At 50.1% G+C, this 15,000-nt stretch overlaps 1 protein-coding gene across 3 annotated transcripts in view; it reads left to right on the top strand.

Moving 5' to 3' along the window:
- The window catches only part of pik3c2b (phosphatidylinositol-4-phosphate 3-kinase, catalytic subunit type 2 beta), a 37,548-nt gene that overhangs the window by 17,172 nt on the left and 5,376 nt on the right, over positions 1-15,000 (top strand). For all 3 annotated transcript variants that reach the window (XR_013077949.1, XM_076746659.1, XM_076746650.1), the window contains exons 12-29: positions 724-846; positions 1,060-1,227; positions 4,101-4,215; positions 4,493-4,635; positions 4,738-4,926; positions 5,011-5,104; positions 5,635-5,729; positions 6,398-6,578; positions 6,916-7,023; positions 7,797-7,889; positions 7,998-8,127; positions 8,253-8,389; positions 8,756-8,925; positions 9,238-9,394; positions 9,591-9,700; positions 10,487-10,688; positions 14,209-14,333; positions 14,711-14,828. Coding sequence is in view for 2 of the 3 variants with exons in the window: in XM_076746659.1 (XP_076602774.1) it covers positions 724-846; positions 1,060-1,227; positions 4,101-4,215; positions 4,493-4,635; positions 4,738-4,926; positions 5,011-5,104; positions 5,635-5,729; positions 6,398-6,578; positions 6,916-7,023; positions 7,797-7,889; positions 7,998-8,127; positions 8,253-8,389; positions 8,756-8,925; positions 9,238-9,394; positions 9,591-9,700; positions 10,487-10,688; positions 14,209-14,333; positions 14,711-14,828 (2,458 nt within the window). In the remaining variant the exon portion in view is untranslated. The remainder of the gene's footprint in view (positions 1-723; positions 847-1,059; positions 1,228-4,100; positions 4,216-4,492; positions 4,636-4,737; positions 4,927-5,010; positions 5,105-5,634; positions 5,730-6,397; positions 6,579-6,915; positions 7,024-7,796; positions 7,890-7,997; positions 8,128-8,252; positions 8,390-8,755; positions 8,926-9,237; positions 9,395-9,590; positions 9,701-10,486; positions 10,689-14,208; positions 14,334-14,710; positions 14,829-15,000) is intronic.

Here is a 15,000-nt window from a genome sequence, read left to right as displayed (position 1 = left end):
CACCTGGCTGTCAGCATCACACACCATCTGTGTGTGTGTGTGTGAGTGTGTGTGTGTGTGAGTGCGTGTGTGAGTGTGTATGTGTGTTTCCAGATGAAGACGATTGAAGGATAAAACTGGTCGTCTTTTGAGCCGTTGGTTTGTCAAAGAGACGTTTGACCTCTGAACGTCTCTCTGGTTTCATTTGGAGTCAGAGGGTGAAAAAGAGCTTTAATGGATCCAATCCAGCAGATTATTGGTCAGCACAGTGTTATGCTGTGACTGTGGCGCCACCTGCAGGCTGTGTGTTTAGATTAGAGTCTGCAGTCAAGCTAGCTGCTCCATCAGGCTGCACTTAGCATGCTGATGTTAGCATGTAGCTCAAAGCAATGAACAACGCGTCTGACGACGGATCAGAAGATTCTAGGTCGGACTCCTGGCTGGCTCTGGAGACGTTTTACTACATTTCCCTGGCCTGGGATCAATAAAGTCTTATCTTATGTGCTTCAGCCTTTGATGGTCTGATGTTCACCTGTCAGGTGTGTGTGTCTCATGATGATGATGATGATGGTGGTGGTGGTGAAGGACTGACCTGTCCTCTCTCAGCGATTTTAAACACTATGAAAATACGTTTAAAACACATTTAAGTGGAAACCAGTAGACGTGTAGTAAGACATGAGATCTGGAAACAGGTTCATCATTCATCATGACATCATGTCTCTGTCCTGTTCTCTGATTGGTCAGTTACGAGGGTTTCTTCCTGTCCTGCTCTCTGACTCACGGAGGGGCGGAGCTCTGCGCGCCGCAGCACACCAGCAAACAGTCGGTCAGCAAATACCTGTTTCACCTGGTGGTGTGGGACCAAAGGTACGTACCGTCACCTGCTCCTCCTCACCTGTCAGAATGATGACATCACAGCTTCACCTGTACACACTGCAGTAAGGTCAAAGCATGACACACAGGAAGTAAAGGAAAGGGCACAGGTGCAGGTAATCATGATCCATTTGACGAGCGGCGTGTTGTTTGGTTCGGCTCTAAAAACCATCCTGTTCAGTCCAGCTCTCCCCCCCGTGTGTGCAGGGTGTGTTTCCCAGTGCAGATCAACCAGCTGCCCAGAGAGTCTCAGCTGACGGTGACGCTGTACGCCAGCTCTCTGCCGCCCCCCGGAGGAGCCGAGGAGAAGGGGAAGCAGCGCCGCAGCATCGAGGCTCTGGGCTGGGTCACCATGCCGCTCTTCAACTTCAGACAGTGAGTCACGTGACGCTCTGACACAGGAAGCCCCTGCTCCCTGACCGGCAACGGTTTTTACAAAAACAAAGCAGATCAAAGGTGATAATCAGTGGATTCTGTTCCCTGTGCGCAGAGCCAGGCTAGCTGTTCTTTATGCTAAGCTAAGCTAACCGAACGGGTGACTCTCAGAGAGGAAGTGCAACAACCAGCTCAGAGCAGCAGGTCTTCAGCATGTTCATGTACAGTTTTACCTTTAACAAGCAGACCTGAGGTCAGTGTCATCAACAATCACAAACAGTCCCATGTTCTGCACACCTGTGCTGCAGGTGAAGTGTTTCAACGAGTGAACTGGAGTCGAGTCGCTGCTCGATCGTCTGTCTAATGTTCTTTTTATTCTTCTTCTGCAGGTTACAAACAATCTCAGTCAGTTTCTACTTTTTTAGGATGAAAGCAAATTATTAGATTATTTTCAACAACTTCAAACTGCAATGAAGTGAAAATATGTGACATTCACAGAGTGACGTTCAGACCGAGTGACGTTCAGGCCGAGTGACGTTCAGGCCGAGTGACGTTCACACAGAGTGACGTTCACACAGAGTGACGTTCAGGCCGAGTGACGTTCAGGCCGAGTGACGTTCAGACCGAGTGACGTTCACACAGAGTGACGTTCAGGCCGAGTGACGTTCAGACCGAGTGACGTTCACACAGAGTGACGTTCACACAGAGTGACGTTCAGACAGAGTGACGTTCACACAGAGTGACGTTCAGGCCGAGTGACGTTCACACAGAGTGACGTTCAGACCGAGTGACGTTCACACAGAGTGACGTTCAGGCCGAGTGACGTTCAGGCCGAGTGACGTTCAGACCGAGTGACGTTCAGACAGAGTGACGTTCACACAGAGTGACGTTCAGACAGAGTGACGTTCACACAGAGTGACGTTCAGGCCGAGTGACGTTCAGACCGAGTGACGTTCACACAGAGTGACGTTCAGGCCGAGTGACGTTCACACAGAGTGACGTTCAGGCCGAGTGACGTTCAGACAGAGTGACGTTCAGGCCGAGTGACGTTCACACAGAGTGACGTTCAGGCCGAGTGACGTTCACACAGAGTGACGTTCACACAGAGTGACGTTCAGGCCGAGTGACGTTCAGACCGAGTGACGTTCACACAGAGTGACGTTCACACAGAGTGACGTTCAGGCAGAGTGACGTTCACACAGAGTGACGTTCAGGCCGAGTGACGTTCACACAGAGTGACGTTCACACAGAGTGACATTCAGACCGAGTGACGTTCAGACCGAGTGACGTTCACACAGAGTGACGTTCAGGCCGAGTGACGTTCAGACCGAGTGACGTTCAGACCGAGTGACGTTCACACAGAGTGACGTTCAGACAGAGTGACGTTCACACAGAGTGACGTTCACACAGAGTGACGTTCAGGCCGAGTGACGTTCACGCAGAGTGACGTTCACACAGAGTGACGTTCAGACCGAGTGACGTTCAGACAGAGTGACGTTCAGGCCGAGTGACGTTCACACAGAGTGACGTTCAGGCCGAGTGACGTTCACACAGAGTGACGTTCAGGCTGAGTGACGTTCACACAGAGTGACGTTCAGACCGAGTGACGTTCAGGCCGAGTGACGTTCAGGCCGAGTGACGTTCAGGCCGAGTGACGTTCAGACAGAGTGACGTTCAGACAGAGTGACGTTCAGGCCGAGTGACGTTCACACAGAGTGACGTTCAGGCCGAGTGACGTTCACACAGAGTGACGTTCAGGCTGAGTGACGTTCAGACAGTGACGTTCAGGCCGAGTGACGTTCACACAGAGTGACGTTCAGACAGAGTGACGTTCACACAGAGTGACGTTCAGGCCGAGTGACGTTCAGGCCGAGTGACGTTCAGACAGAGTGACGTTCAGACAGAGTGACGTTCACACAGAGTGACGTTCAGGCCGAGTGACGTTCACACAGAGTGACGTTCAGACAGAGTGACGTTCACACAGAGTGACGTTCAGGCCGAGTGACGTTCAGGCCGAGTGACGTTCACACAGAGTGACGTTCAGACCGAGTGACGTTCACACAGAGTGACGTTCAGGCCGAGTGACATTCACACAGAGTGACGTTCAGGCCGAGTGACGTTCAGGCCGAGTGACGTTCACACAGAGTGACGTTCAGACTGAGTGACGTTCACACAGAGTGACGTTCAAGCCGAGTGACGTTCAGGCCGAGTGACGTTCACACAGAGTGACGTTCACACAGAGTGACGTTCAGACAGAGTGACGTTCAGGCCGAGTGACGTTCAGACAGAGTGACGTTCAGGCCGAGTGACGTTCAGACAGAGTGACGTTCAGACAGAGTGACGTTCAGGCCGAGTGACGTTCACACAGAGTGACGTTCACACAGAGTGACGTTCACACAGAGTGACGTTCAGGCCGAGTGACGTTCAGACAGAGTGACGTTCAGGCCGAGTGACGTTCACACAGAGTGACGTTCACACAGAGTGACGTTCACACAGAGTGACGTTCAGGCCGAGTGACGTTCACACAGAGTGACGTTCAGGCCGAGTGACGTTCACACAGAGTGACGTTCAGACATGTCAGTGATGTGGAGGTGTACTGCAGGACTCTGTGACATCACTGCAGGTGGTCAAAGTTGTAACAAAGTGATTCAACCAGAGACGCCAGTTCAGAACAGCTGATGTATCCTTCCTGTGCTCCAGCTGAGCCTTTATGACATCATTTCCTCCACAGCAGCAGCTCACTTTGTGTTCAAACCACCAGCAGGAAGTGTGTGTGGACTGATAGGCGCGTGTGTGTGTGTGTGTGTGTGTGTGTTTGTGCCTGCGCGTGTGTGTTTGTGCCTGCGCGTGTGTGTGTGTGTGTGTCTCTGCAGCGTCCTGACATGTGGCAGGAAGTTACTCGGCCTGTGGCCTTCAGCTCCGGGGAGGAGTGGAAACGCTCGGACGAGCTCGCCAAACTTCAGCCAACCGGACAGCGTGATCCTGCAGGTGAGACAGGAAGTCAGACTCAGTCTGTGTTCTCAGATTCTTAACCTGAAATACCATCAGTCTCAGTCCAACCACAGTCCACGCTCAGCGTCCAGAGGACCACAGGTGTTTTAGACAGGTGTCCCACACTATTTTTTCTGATTTGTCTCCTGTTTTTGCTTTTTTGTAGTAAATATTTTAGACTGTCGAAGCCTCAAAACGAACAAATCTGAGACGGACAATCACTCTTCTGCTCTGTCTCTGTGTCTGTCTCTTCCTGTTGGTCTGTGTGTCTCAGGTGGACTTTCCCACCTCATCGTTCGAGGTCCGGTTCAGTACTCCTCCTCCAGCAGACTTCTGTCCTCAGTACGACTTCTCCAGGCTGGACACCGTCAGTCAGATCCAGCTGCAGGACGTCCTCCACAAGAAGGCCGTCTTCTGGTCAGAGACACACACGCAGTGGGACAGTTGTTCAGGTCCACAGTCCTGCATTCAGTCAGCTGTCCTCTCAGCACCTTTATGCTGCTGTTGATCTGTGTGCAGGTTGACGGTGGAGGACAAGCGTCTCCTGTGGGAGAAGAAGGCCTTCTGTCAGGCAGAGAGTGCAGCTCTGTCTCTGGTCCTGGCCAGCGCCCCCTGCTGGCAGTGGGCCTGTCTGCCTGACATCTACGCCCTGCTGAGGCAGTGGGTCTGCCTGAGTCACCTGGACGCTCTGGGACTCCTCCACGCCTCGTACGTCCTCGCTCGCCTGTCCGTCTGAAGCTCCGAGTGACATCACGTGACAGCCTCAGTGACATCATCACGCGTGTGTTTCAGGTTCCCGGACCAGGAGCTGAGGAGGACGGCCGTTCAGTGGATGGACTCCATCTCAGATCCAGAGCTGCTGGACTTCCTGCCTCAGCTCGTCCAGGTAACGTGATGATTTGCAGGAGAGGCTTTTATTTTCTTATGTCTCCTGCTTTACATTTGATGATGATGACGTCCTTCCTGTCTCTGATCTCTGTGTCCATGTTTGTCTTGATGAGTTCGCTATCAGATTTCAGTGTAGAATAAAGGTGGTGATGCAGCGGCTTCACGTGCATTCAGGTATTCAGTGGAGGTCACCTGTGTGTCACCTTTCACCTGAGGGTGCTCAAAGTACTGTGACCTTTCACAATAAGAGGAGTTCTCTTCAGTTTTCCCACCCTTTATACACCTCTGCACTAAGGTGAACGTCTCAGTCACAGAGTTAAAGGTCGTAATCCATCATTTTAAGGCTTTTAATGTGAAACGTGAGCAGGAAGTGTCGAGTTTGACTGACAGGAGTTGTCAGTTGTCCTTCATTGTACTGAAAGTGGACACTAAAGTTCAGGTGTGTTATGACATCATGAGTCCAAGTTAGCGGACAGTGTGTCCCCCTGCAGAAGTGGTCCTGATGCTGTCTCTGTGTGTCTGTCTCAGGCTCTGAAGTACGAGTGTTACCTGGACAGCTCTCTGGTTCGTTTCCTCCTACGGAGAGCCATCGGGGACATTCGCATCGCTCACTACCTCTTCTGGTCAGCTGCTGTCTGATTTACTGATTGCACAGAAACACCACGCTGTTACCGTCACAGTCGTTTCATCTCATGTCCGCTTTGAGGACTCTGGTCACCTCTCGTGGTCCTCGTGTTGAGTCCCACAGATCAGAGTCCAGGGCTTCATCTGTCCTCTGTCTTTAAGTGTTGATGTCTCAGGTGACTCCTCCACATGTGACACAGTCCTAAAAATTGTACAAGTGATAAAAAGTGTGAAGTTGTCCAAGAAGTGCGAGAGACGGGTTGAACTCAGACTGATCCCTGATCAGTTCAGCCATTGATCAGGAGGAGGACTGACCCAGATTCTAACGTGGCCCAGAAATGAGAGACGAGATGATGACGAGTCTGAATGTGGCTCTGATGAAGGTCGGTCCTCCTCCAGTCCACAAAGAGGTGTGATGCACCTGACTGATGACAACACCAGATCAGTGCTCTCTCACCTGTACACATCAGTGCTCTCTCACCTGTACACATCGGTGCACTCTCACCTGTACACATCGGTGCTCTCTCACCTGTACACAGTGCTCTCTCACCTGTACACATCGGTGCTCTCTCACCTGTACACATCGGTGCTCTCTCACCTGTACACATCAGTGCTCTCTCACCTGTGCTGAAGCTCTAGCTTTAATTCTGTCGTCTCTGTCTCTCAGGCTGCTGAAGGACAACCTGCAGGACAGTCAGTTCAGGGCTCGCTATCAGCACCTTCTGGCAGCTCTGCTGTGCTGCGTCGGTCGAGGTCTCCGTGAAGAGTTCGACCGCCAGTGCTGGCTCGTCTCCGTTCTCGCCAAGGTGGCTCACAAAGTCCGAGACTCCACGCCATCCAGCAGACAGGTGGGGAAGGGGGAGGAAATCAGGGGTTGGTTCTGGAAAACGCCACCTGTCCTGACAAGTTGTTTGATTGGTCCTGGAGAGTTTAATACTCAGCCCATGTATGATGTGGTCTTCATAAACACAGTCATTCTCCTCTTCTTAAAAAGCTTCAAGTGGAGAAACAATCCAGGAATATCCAGCAGGGGGCAGCAGGTCCTCAGCACACATGATGTCTGACAGTTAACCAGTTCACCTCTTCATAAACATGATGATGACAGTGTGTGTGTGTGTGTGTGTGTGTGTGTGTGTGTGTGTGTGTGTGCATCTGTCTGTCTGTCTGTCTGTGTGTGTGTCTCAGTGTGTCCTCAGGGACGGTCTGGAGGAGATGAAGCAGTTCTTCTCGGTGAACAGCAGCTGTAGACTTCCTCTGAACCCGGCGCTGCTGGTCACAGGAATCAACATCCAGGTACTGAAGGACACACACACACAACATACACACAACATACACACAACACATACACACACACACACACGCAGCTGTTCATCTGCACATTCACTCCTTCATTCACCAGTCACAGCTGGTTTGAAGTCTCATGTGTCCACGTCTCAAACCAAAGAGGACCACTTTATGGAGGCTGAAGCTCGGTGTCATGTGACCGAGGTTCACACCTTCACGTCCGCCTCAAGATGAACTGTCATCACTTTGCTGATTGTCTGACTTTTCCTTCATCGCCACCATCAGGTCAACACGTGACCGTGTCCAATACTTTGGTTCATGAGCTAAAAGCTGCAGAACTGATCACATCCCATCAGCCTCAGCTGGACTTCGTGTCCACGGCCAGTTAGCTAATGTTAGCATGCTAACATGCTGAACAACATTAGATGAACTTTGTTGGATATTTGGTCACATAGTCGACTGTCACACAGTTTCTGGCGGTCCAAACATTCCGTCCTTCGTAGAGGAAAGCGGACTTTACTGCTAAAGCTGACGAACTAAACATTCAAGCGGCTGCTGCTTGATTTGGACTCGTCAGGTCTCAGCTGAGAGTTTGTTTCTCGTCAGTCCTTCGGGGCTATGAGTGAGATCTGACTCCAGTCAGGTGAATTTGAGTCGTGCACCTCAGCTCAGAGTCACAGATTCACCTCAAAGACTTTCACTGTCTGTCCATCGGGACACGTTTTAGGGGAAATGTCTGATGTCTCAGAGATGCAGTCAAGTGTCTCGTCTGTCTTTTATAGTCGTGTTCCTTCTTCAACTCCAACGCTGTTCCTCTCAAACTGTCCTTCCAAAACCTGGACCCTCTGGGAGACAGCATCAACGTCATCTTCAAGGTAAACGGATCACCTGTTCTTACCTGTCGTCTTCATCTCTGAGTTCAGGTCCGGCTTATATTGACTGATGTTACCTGACCTCTGACCCCGGCCAATGTCTTTGTCCAGTCAGGAGACGACCTCCGGCAGGATATGCTGACTCTGCAGATGATCCGGATCATGAACAAGATCTGGATCCAGGAGGGTCTGGACATGAGAATGGTCATCTTCAAATGCTTCTCCACTGGCAGAGGACGAGGTGAGGACACACCAGGTGTATACCGCAGGAGGACAGGTGTTTACCACAGGTGGAGAGGTCCATACCACTAACATAAACAAATGAAGCATGTTCTGCTTGACAAGTGTGTTGTTACCTGTTCTCAGGTATGGTGGAGATGATTCCTCATGCTGACACTCTGAGGAAGATCCAGGTGGAACATGGAGTCACCGGGTCCTTTAAAGACCGACCGCTAGCCGACTGGCTGCAGAAACACAACCCTACTGACGAGCAGTATGACAAGGTACACACACCTGTTCGTGCACACCTGTACTCACACACGTGTACTCACATTATGTGCTACAGAGCTGACAGGTCTTCAGAGTCTTTGCTGTTGTCATGCAGCTGTGAGGTGGAAAGTCAGTGACAGACCGATTCATCACACGTTTAGATTACCGATCCTGGTTCTGATCCTGGTTCTGATCCTGATTCTGATCCTGGTTCTGATCCTGGTTCTGATCCTGATTCTGATCCTGGTTCTGATCCTGGTTCTGATCCTGGTTCTGATCCTGGCGTAATTCACCTGATGCACCTGTCCGGGATGCTGTAGAGAATCTTTACATGAAGAACGTGTGAAGACAGAACACTGAATCATACTAACTGTGTTCAGGCGGTGGAGAACTTCATCTACTCCTGTGCCGGCTGCTGCGTGGCCACCTACATCCTGGGAATCTGCGACCGCCACAACGACAACATCATGCTGAAGACCAGCGGTCACATGTTCCACATCGACTTCGGGAAGTTCCTGGGACACGCGCAGATGTTCGGAAACATCAAACGGTGAGGTCACCATGTCGTGTTCCCGCCCACTCGTGAATATGTGATGACGGCGCCTGTCCATACGTTCAGTTAGTCGCCGCGCTCAGCGTCATCACATCCTGTGAGTCTGGATCAGTTGAGCCTCGTTCAGAGAACTGGATCCTGGTGGTCCTGGACTCCTGAAGTCCTCCACCTCTTGAATGTATAGGTTTGATTGTCGTGATGGAGTAATGAGCAGTGATATAAAACACTGTGACACAGAATGGTGATTTGACCTCTGACCTCTCTGTTCTGTGCTGTGATTGTGTGATGTGGGTCATGTGACGCGTGCAGGGACCGCGCCCCCTTCGTCTTCACCTCCGACATGGCCTACGTCATCAACGGAGGAGACAAACCGTCCAGTCGCTTCCATGACTTTGTGGATCTGTGCTGCGAGGCGTACAACCTGATCCGCAAACACACACACCTGTTCCTCAACCTGCTGGGCCTGGTGGGTCCACGCACACACACACACACACACACACACACACATTCTGCTCTGCTTTGTACAGAGGTCTAAATCACAGCTGTGTGACTGATCACTGCAGAGGAAACCATAGAAACTGAATCTGTGTGTGTGTGTGTGTATGTGTGTGTGTGTGTGTGTGTGTGTGTGTGTTTGCTTGTGTGCCCGTGTGTGTGTGCAGATGTTGTCCTGTGGGATCCCTGAACTCTCTGACCTGGAGGATCTGAAGTACGTCTACGATGCGCTGAGACCTCACGAGTCTGAGGCCGACGCCACCATGTACTTCACCAGGTACACACACACACACACACACACACACACACACACACACACACACACACACACGTCAGCAGGTTTCCATGATGTCCGCCTTCTCTCTTGATTCACTGAGTTCAGAGTTTATTTCAACCAATCAGAGCTCGTGATGAACAGGAAACAGCCAATCAGGATGGTTTTGTTGAAGTGCGTTATATGATGATAAAACGACTGTTTTTGTGAATGGACTCTGGTGGATTTGTTTGTTGAACAGCTGTTCAGGTAACAGGTGTCCCTGCAGGCATCATGTCCATCACGTCTTCAGACACTGAATCTAATCCAATCTGAGTCTGTCTGTGACAAAAACCAACACTTTTAGTGGACGGACAGGGACGGGGTCGTTGGGTGTCCGCTCTCGATCAGCACTGAAAAACTTCAAAATGGAATTCAACCCGTTTGTCCGGGATGCTGATGTCTTCCAGGTGACGGGGACACCAGCTGGAAACTCGCGATGTCACTTTGGTTGAAATTGAAACTGAAACACGGCAGAGGACATTATTGTCTTTATCTTAATGTGTAGGTCTGTCCATCTTTGAGAAGACATTCATGTTGAAGTAATATACAAGCAGTTTGTCCCTCGTTGTTTGGGTTGTCTTTGTGTCTTTGGAGGGAATATTCAAACATCTTTTTCACAGAACAAACGAAGGAGGACGTGACCGACGGGGCGCAGTAAAGAAATACAATGAGACATTAAAGTCAAACAACAGACAGACAGACAGACAGACAGACGTCCTTTGACCCGTCTCTCTGTTGCCCGAGCAGGTTGATCGAGTCCAGTCTGGGAAGCGTCGCCACCAAACTCAACTTCTTCATCCACAATCTGGCTCAGATGAAGTTCGCCTCGTCGGAGGACCGTCCCACGCTGTCCTTCGCTCCCAGACTGCACACGGCCAAGAGCGACGGCCTCATCAGGAACCTCTACATCTGCAGACACATCCGCACCGCCAACCCCAGCAAAGGATACGTGAGTCCAGCCCTGAGACGCAGGACAGAGGGACATGAGACATGAGACAGAGGCGTGACACAAGAGACATGGGACAGAGGCATGAGACAGGAGACAAGAGACAGGAGACAGAGGCATGAGACGGGAGACAAGAGACTGAGGCATGAGACAAGAGACAGGAGACAGAGGCATGAGACAAGAGACAGGAGACAGAGGCATGAGACAGGAGACAGGAGACAAGAGACAGAGGCATGAGACAAGAGACATGAGACAGGAGACAGGCATGAGACATAACAAAAGAGACATGAGACAGAGGCATGAGACAGGAGACAGGAGACAAGAGACAGAGGCATGAGACAAGAGACATGAGACAGAGGCATGAGACATAACACAAGAGACATGAGACAAGAGGCATGAGACAGGAGACAAGAGACAGAGGCATGAGACAGGAGACATGAGACAGAGGCATGAGATAGGACACATGAGACAAGAGACAGAGGCATGAGACATGAGACCAGAGACAGGAGACAGAGGCATGAGACATAACACAAGAGACATGAGACAGAAGCATGAGACAGGACACATGAGACAAGAGACAGAGGCATGACACAAGAGACATGAGATGTGACACAAGAGACATGAGACAGACAAGAGACATGAGACTTGAGACAGAGGCATGAGAGAGACATTAGACGGTGACATGACACAAGAGACATGAGACAGAGGCATGAGACAGGAGACAAGAGACAGAGGCATGAGATGGGAGACAAGAGACAGAGGCATGAGACAAGAGACAGAGACAGGAGACAAGAGACAGAGGCATGAGACAAGAGACATGAGACAGGAGACAGGCATGAGACATAACAAAAGAGACATGAGACAGAGGCATGAGACATAACACGAGACATGAGACAGAGGCATGAGACAAGAGACAGGAGACAGAGGCATGAGACATAACAAAAGAGACATGAGACAGAGGCATGAGACAGGAGACAAGAGACAGAGGCATGAGACATAACACAAGAGACATGAGACAAGAGGCATGAGACAGGAGACAAGAGACAGAGGCATGAGACAGGAGACATGAGACAGAGGCATGAGACAGGACACATGAGACAAGAGACAGAGGCATGAGACAAGAGACATGAGACCAGAGACAGGAGACAGAGGCATGAGACATAACACAAGAGACATGAGACAGAAGCATGAGACAGGACACATGAGACAAGAGACAGAGGCATGACACAAGAGACATGAGATGTGACACAAGAGACATGAGACAGACAAGAGACATGAGACTTGAGACAGAGGCATGAGAGAGACATTAGATGGTGACATGACACAAGAGACATGAGACAGAGGCATGAGACAGGAGACAGGAGACAAGAGACAGAGGCATGGGACAGGAGACAAGAGACAGAGGCATGAGATGGGAGACAAGAGACAGAGGCATGAGACAAGAGACAGAGGCATGAGACAAGAGACATGAGACAGGAGACAGAGGCATGAGACATCTGGTCAATAAACAGGCTCCATTTCGTAAATTTAGGGTGAAAGGCGGAAATAATCCTTGGTTTTCCTCTGAAATTGGAAACCTCCTCAAAGAGAGAGACGTTAAAGCACATGTAAATAATCTTGTAAGTAAGCTTCAGGTGAAGCTTGGGTTCTTTTTTAGAAATAGAACCTGTTTCTCTCTCAAGGTCAGAAAGAAATTAGTGACAGCAGCCTTCTTACCCATCCTTGACTATGGGGATGTGCTTTATCTAAGTGCATCATCCAAATGTCTCCAATCATTGGACACTGTTTTTCATTCAGCACTCAGATTTGTCACTGGCTGCAGTCGTCTCACCCACCATTGTGAGTTGTACTTGAAATCAAACTTGCCTTCCCTGAGTGCTCGCAGGTATGCACACTGGCTGACCCTTATCTATAAGACTCTTTTAGGCTTGATTCCCCCTTATTTGTGCACTTTACTGCAGAAAACAAGCAGTTGCCATGCCTTGCGCTCTTGTACGTCATTAGTTTTTTCTGCTCCTAGGGTACGGACAGAATTTGGAAAAAGAGCTTTTAGCTTTGCTGCCCCCTCTGCGTGGAATACTCTACAGGCCGAACTGAGGCTTTCTGAACTTATTCCACTTGCAGCCTTCTGTTCTGTCCTGAGGGATAGACAGCGAGAGACCACTGAACAGTGCTTGTGTTTTAAATCGTAAAATGTTGTTTGTTGTTGTTGTCAAAGCTCCTGCACTTGAAAACACTACTGCATCTCTAAAATTGTATGTCTTATTTTATACCATCATTTCCTTGTAACTGCTCTTATGACATGTGCTACAGACCTCTTGGCCAGGTCACCCTCGTGAAAGAGATCCTGATCTCAATGGGTTTTTATCTGGTTAAATAAAGGTTAAATAAAAAAAAAAAAAATGAGACAGAGGCATGAGGCAGGACGCATGAGACAAGAGACAGGAGACAAGAGACAGAGGCATGAGACAGGAGACATGAGACAGAGGCATGAGACAGGACGCATGAGACAAGAGACAGGAGACAAGAGACAGAGGCATGAGACAAGAGACAGGAGACAAGAGACAGAGGCATGAGACAGGACACAAGAGACAGAGGCATGAGACAGGAGACAAGAGACAGAGGCATGAGACATGACACAAGAGACAGAGGCATGAGACATGAGACAGGAGACAAGAGACAGAGGCATGAGACAGGACACAAGAGACAGAGGCATGAGACATGAGACAGGAGACAAGAGACAGAGGCATGAGACAAGAGACAGGAGACAAGAGACAGAGGCATGAGACAGGACACAAGAGACAGAGGCATGAGACAAGAGACATGAGACAGGAGACAAGAGACAGAGGCATGAGACATGACACAAGAGACAGAGGCATGAGACAAGAGACATGAGACGTGACACAAGAGACATGAGACAGACAAGAGACATGAGACTTGAGACAGAGGCATGAGAGAGACATTAGACGGTGACATGACACAAGAGGCATGAGACAGGAAACATGAGACGAGAGGCAGAGGCACGAGACAAGAGACATGAGACGTGACACAAGAGACATGAGACAGACAAGAGACATGAGACTTGAGACAGAGGCATGAGAGAGACATTAGACGGTGACATGACACAAGAGGCATGAGACAGGAAACATGAGACGAGAGGCAGAGGCACGAGACAAGAGTGTAACCCTGTGTTGAAGTCTGTAACATGAGAACACCATGAGGAGCAGCTGAGCTCTGACAGACTCTCACTCGTGTGAAGTGAGACGATCATCGTATGGATCAGGTGACGTGTGCTGATCACAGTTATCAATGTGGATGAATGATAATGTGCAAACAGAAACGCGGTCGGAGCGACGGACGGGCAGACTGAGGTCTGCATGTCTTTGATAAGAGGAGGACGAGATGACGTCTCACCGTGAGGACCAATCAGAGGACACTTTGACTGGTCCTCCTCAAGCTGCTGTCAGCATTAACGTGTGTGTGTGTGTGTGTGTGTGTGTGTGTGTGTGTGTGTGTGTTTCAGGCCTTTGTCGTGAAGGTGGAGCGTGATGGTCAGCAGGAGGCGCTGCTGGTCCAGAGGACGTTTGAAGAGTTTCATGAACTCCACAGCAAACTGAGACTCATGTTCCCCTCGTCCAAACTGCCCAGGTACACACACACACACACACACACACACACACAGTAACACACGCGCGCTCTGTAACACACACACACACACACACACACAAACACACACACAAACACACACAGTAACACGCGCGCGCTCTGTAACACACACACACACACACACACACAAACGCACGCACGCACACACACACACACACACACACAGTAACACACACAAACACACACAGTAACACACGCACGCTGTGTAACACACACACAAACGCACGCACGCACACACACACACACACACACACACACACACACTGTAACACACACACACACACAAACACACACACACACACAAACACACACACCCACACACACAAATATGGCATAAAAACTGTTTGCCCTGCCCACAGTTTCCCAAGCCGTTTTGTGATTGGTCGGTCCCGTGGTGAGGCAACAGCTGATAGGAGGAAAGATGAGCTGAACGGTTACGTATGGCACCTGATCCACGCCGCTCCAGAGGTCGCTCAGGTCAGTCAGTCTCACTCTGTGATGATGATGATGGTGATGATGCAGTATCATTATTGTAAACATACTTCAACTCACCTGTGACATGCTGGCATTCTGTCCACTGGTCTGTCTTCACTGTGCTCGCCTTCCTCGTCTTCCTCTGTCACTGTTTTGTCTTTCATTAAATAATAGT

The sequence above is a fragment of the Chaetodon auriga genome, chromosome 2 (genome assembly GCF_051107435.1).
Source record: "Chaetodon auriga isolate fChaAug3 chromosome 2, fChaAug3.hap1, whole genome shotgun sequence".
Taxonomy (NCBI): domain Eukaryota; kingdom Metazoa; phylum Chordata; class Actinopteri; order Chaetodontiformes; family Chaetodontidae; genus Chaetodon; species Chaetodon auriga.
Note: the sequence above shows the minus strand (reverse complement) of the source record. Positions and strands in the feature narration are given on the sequence as shown.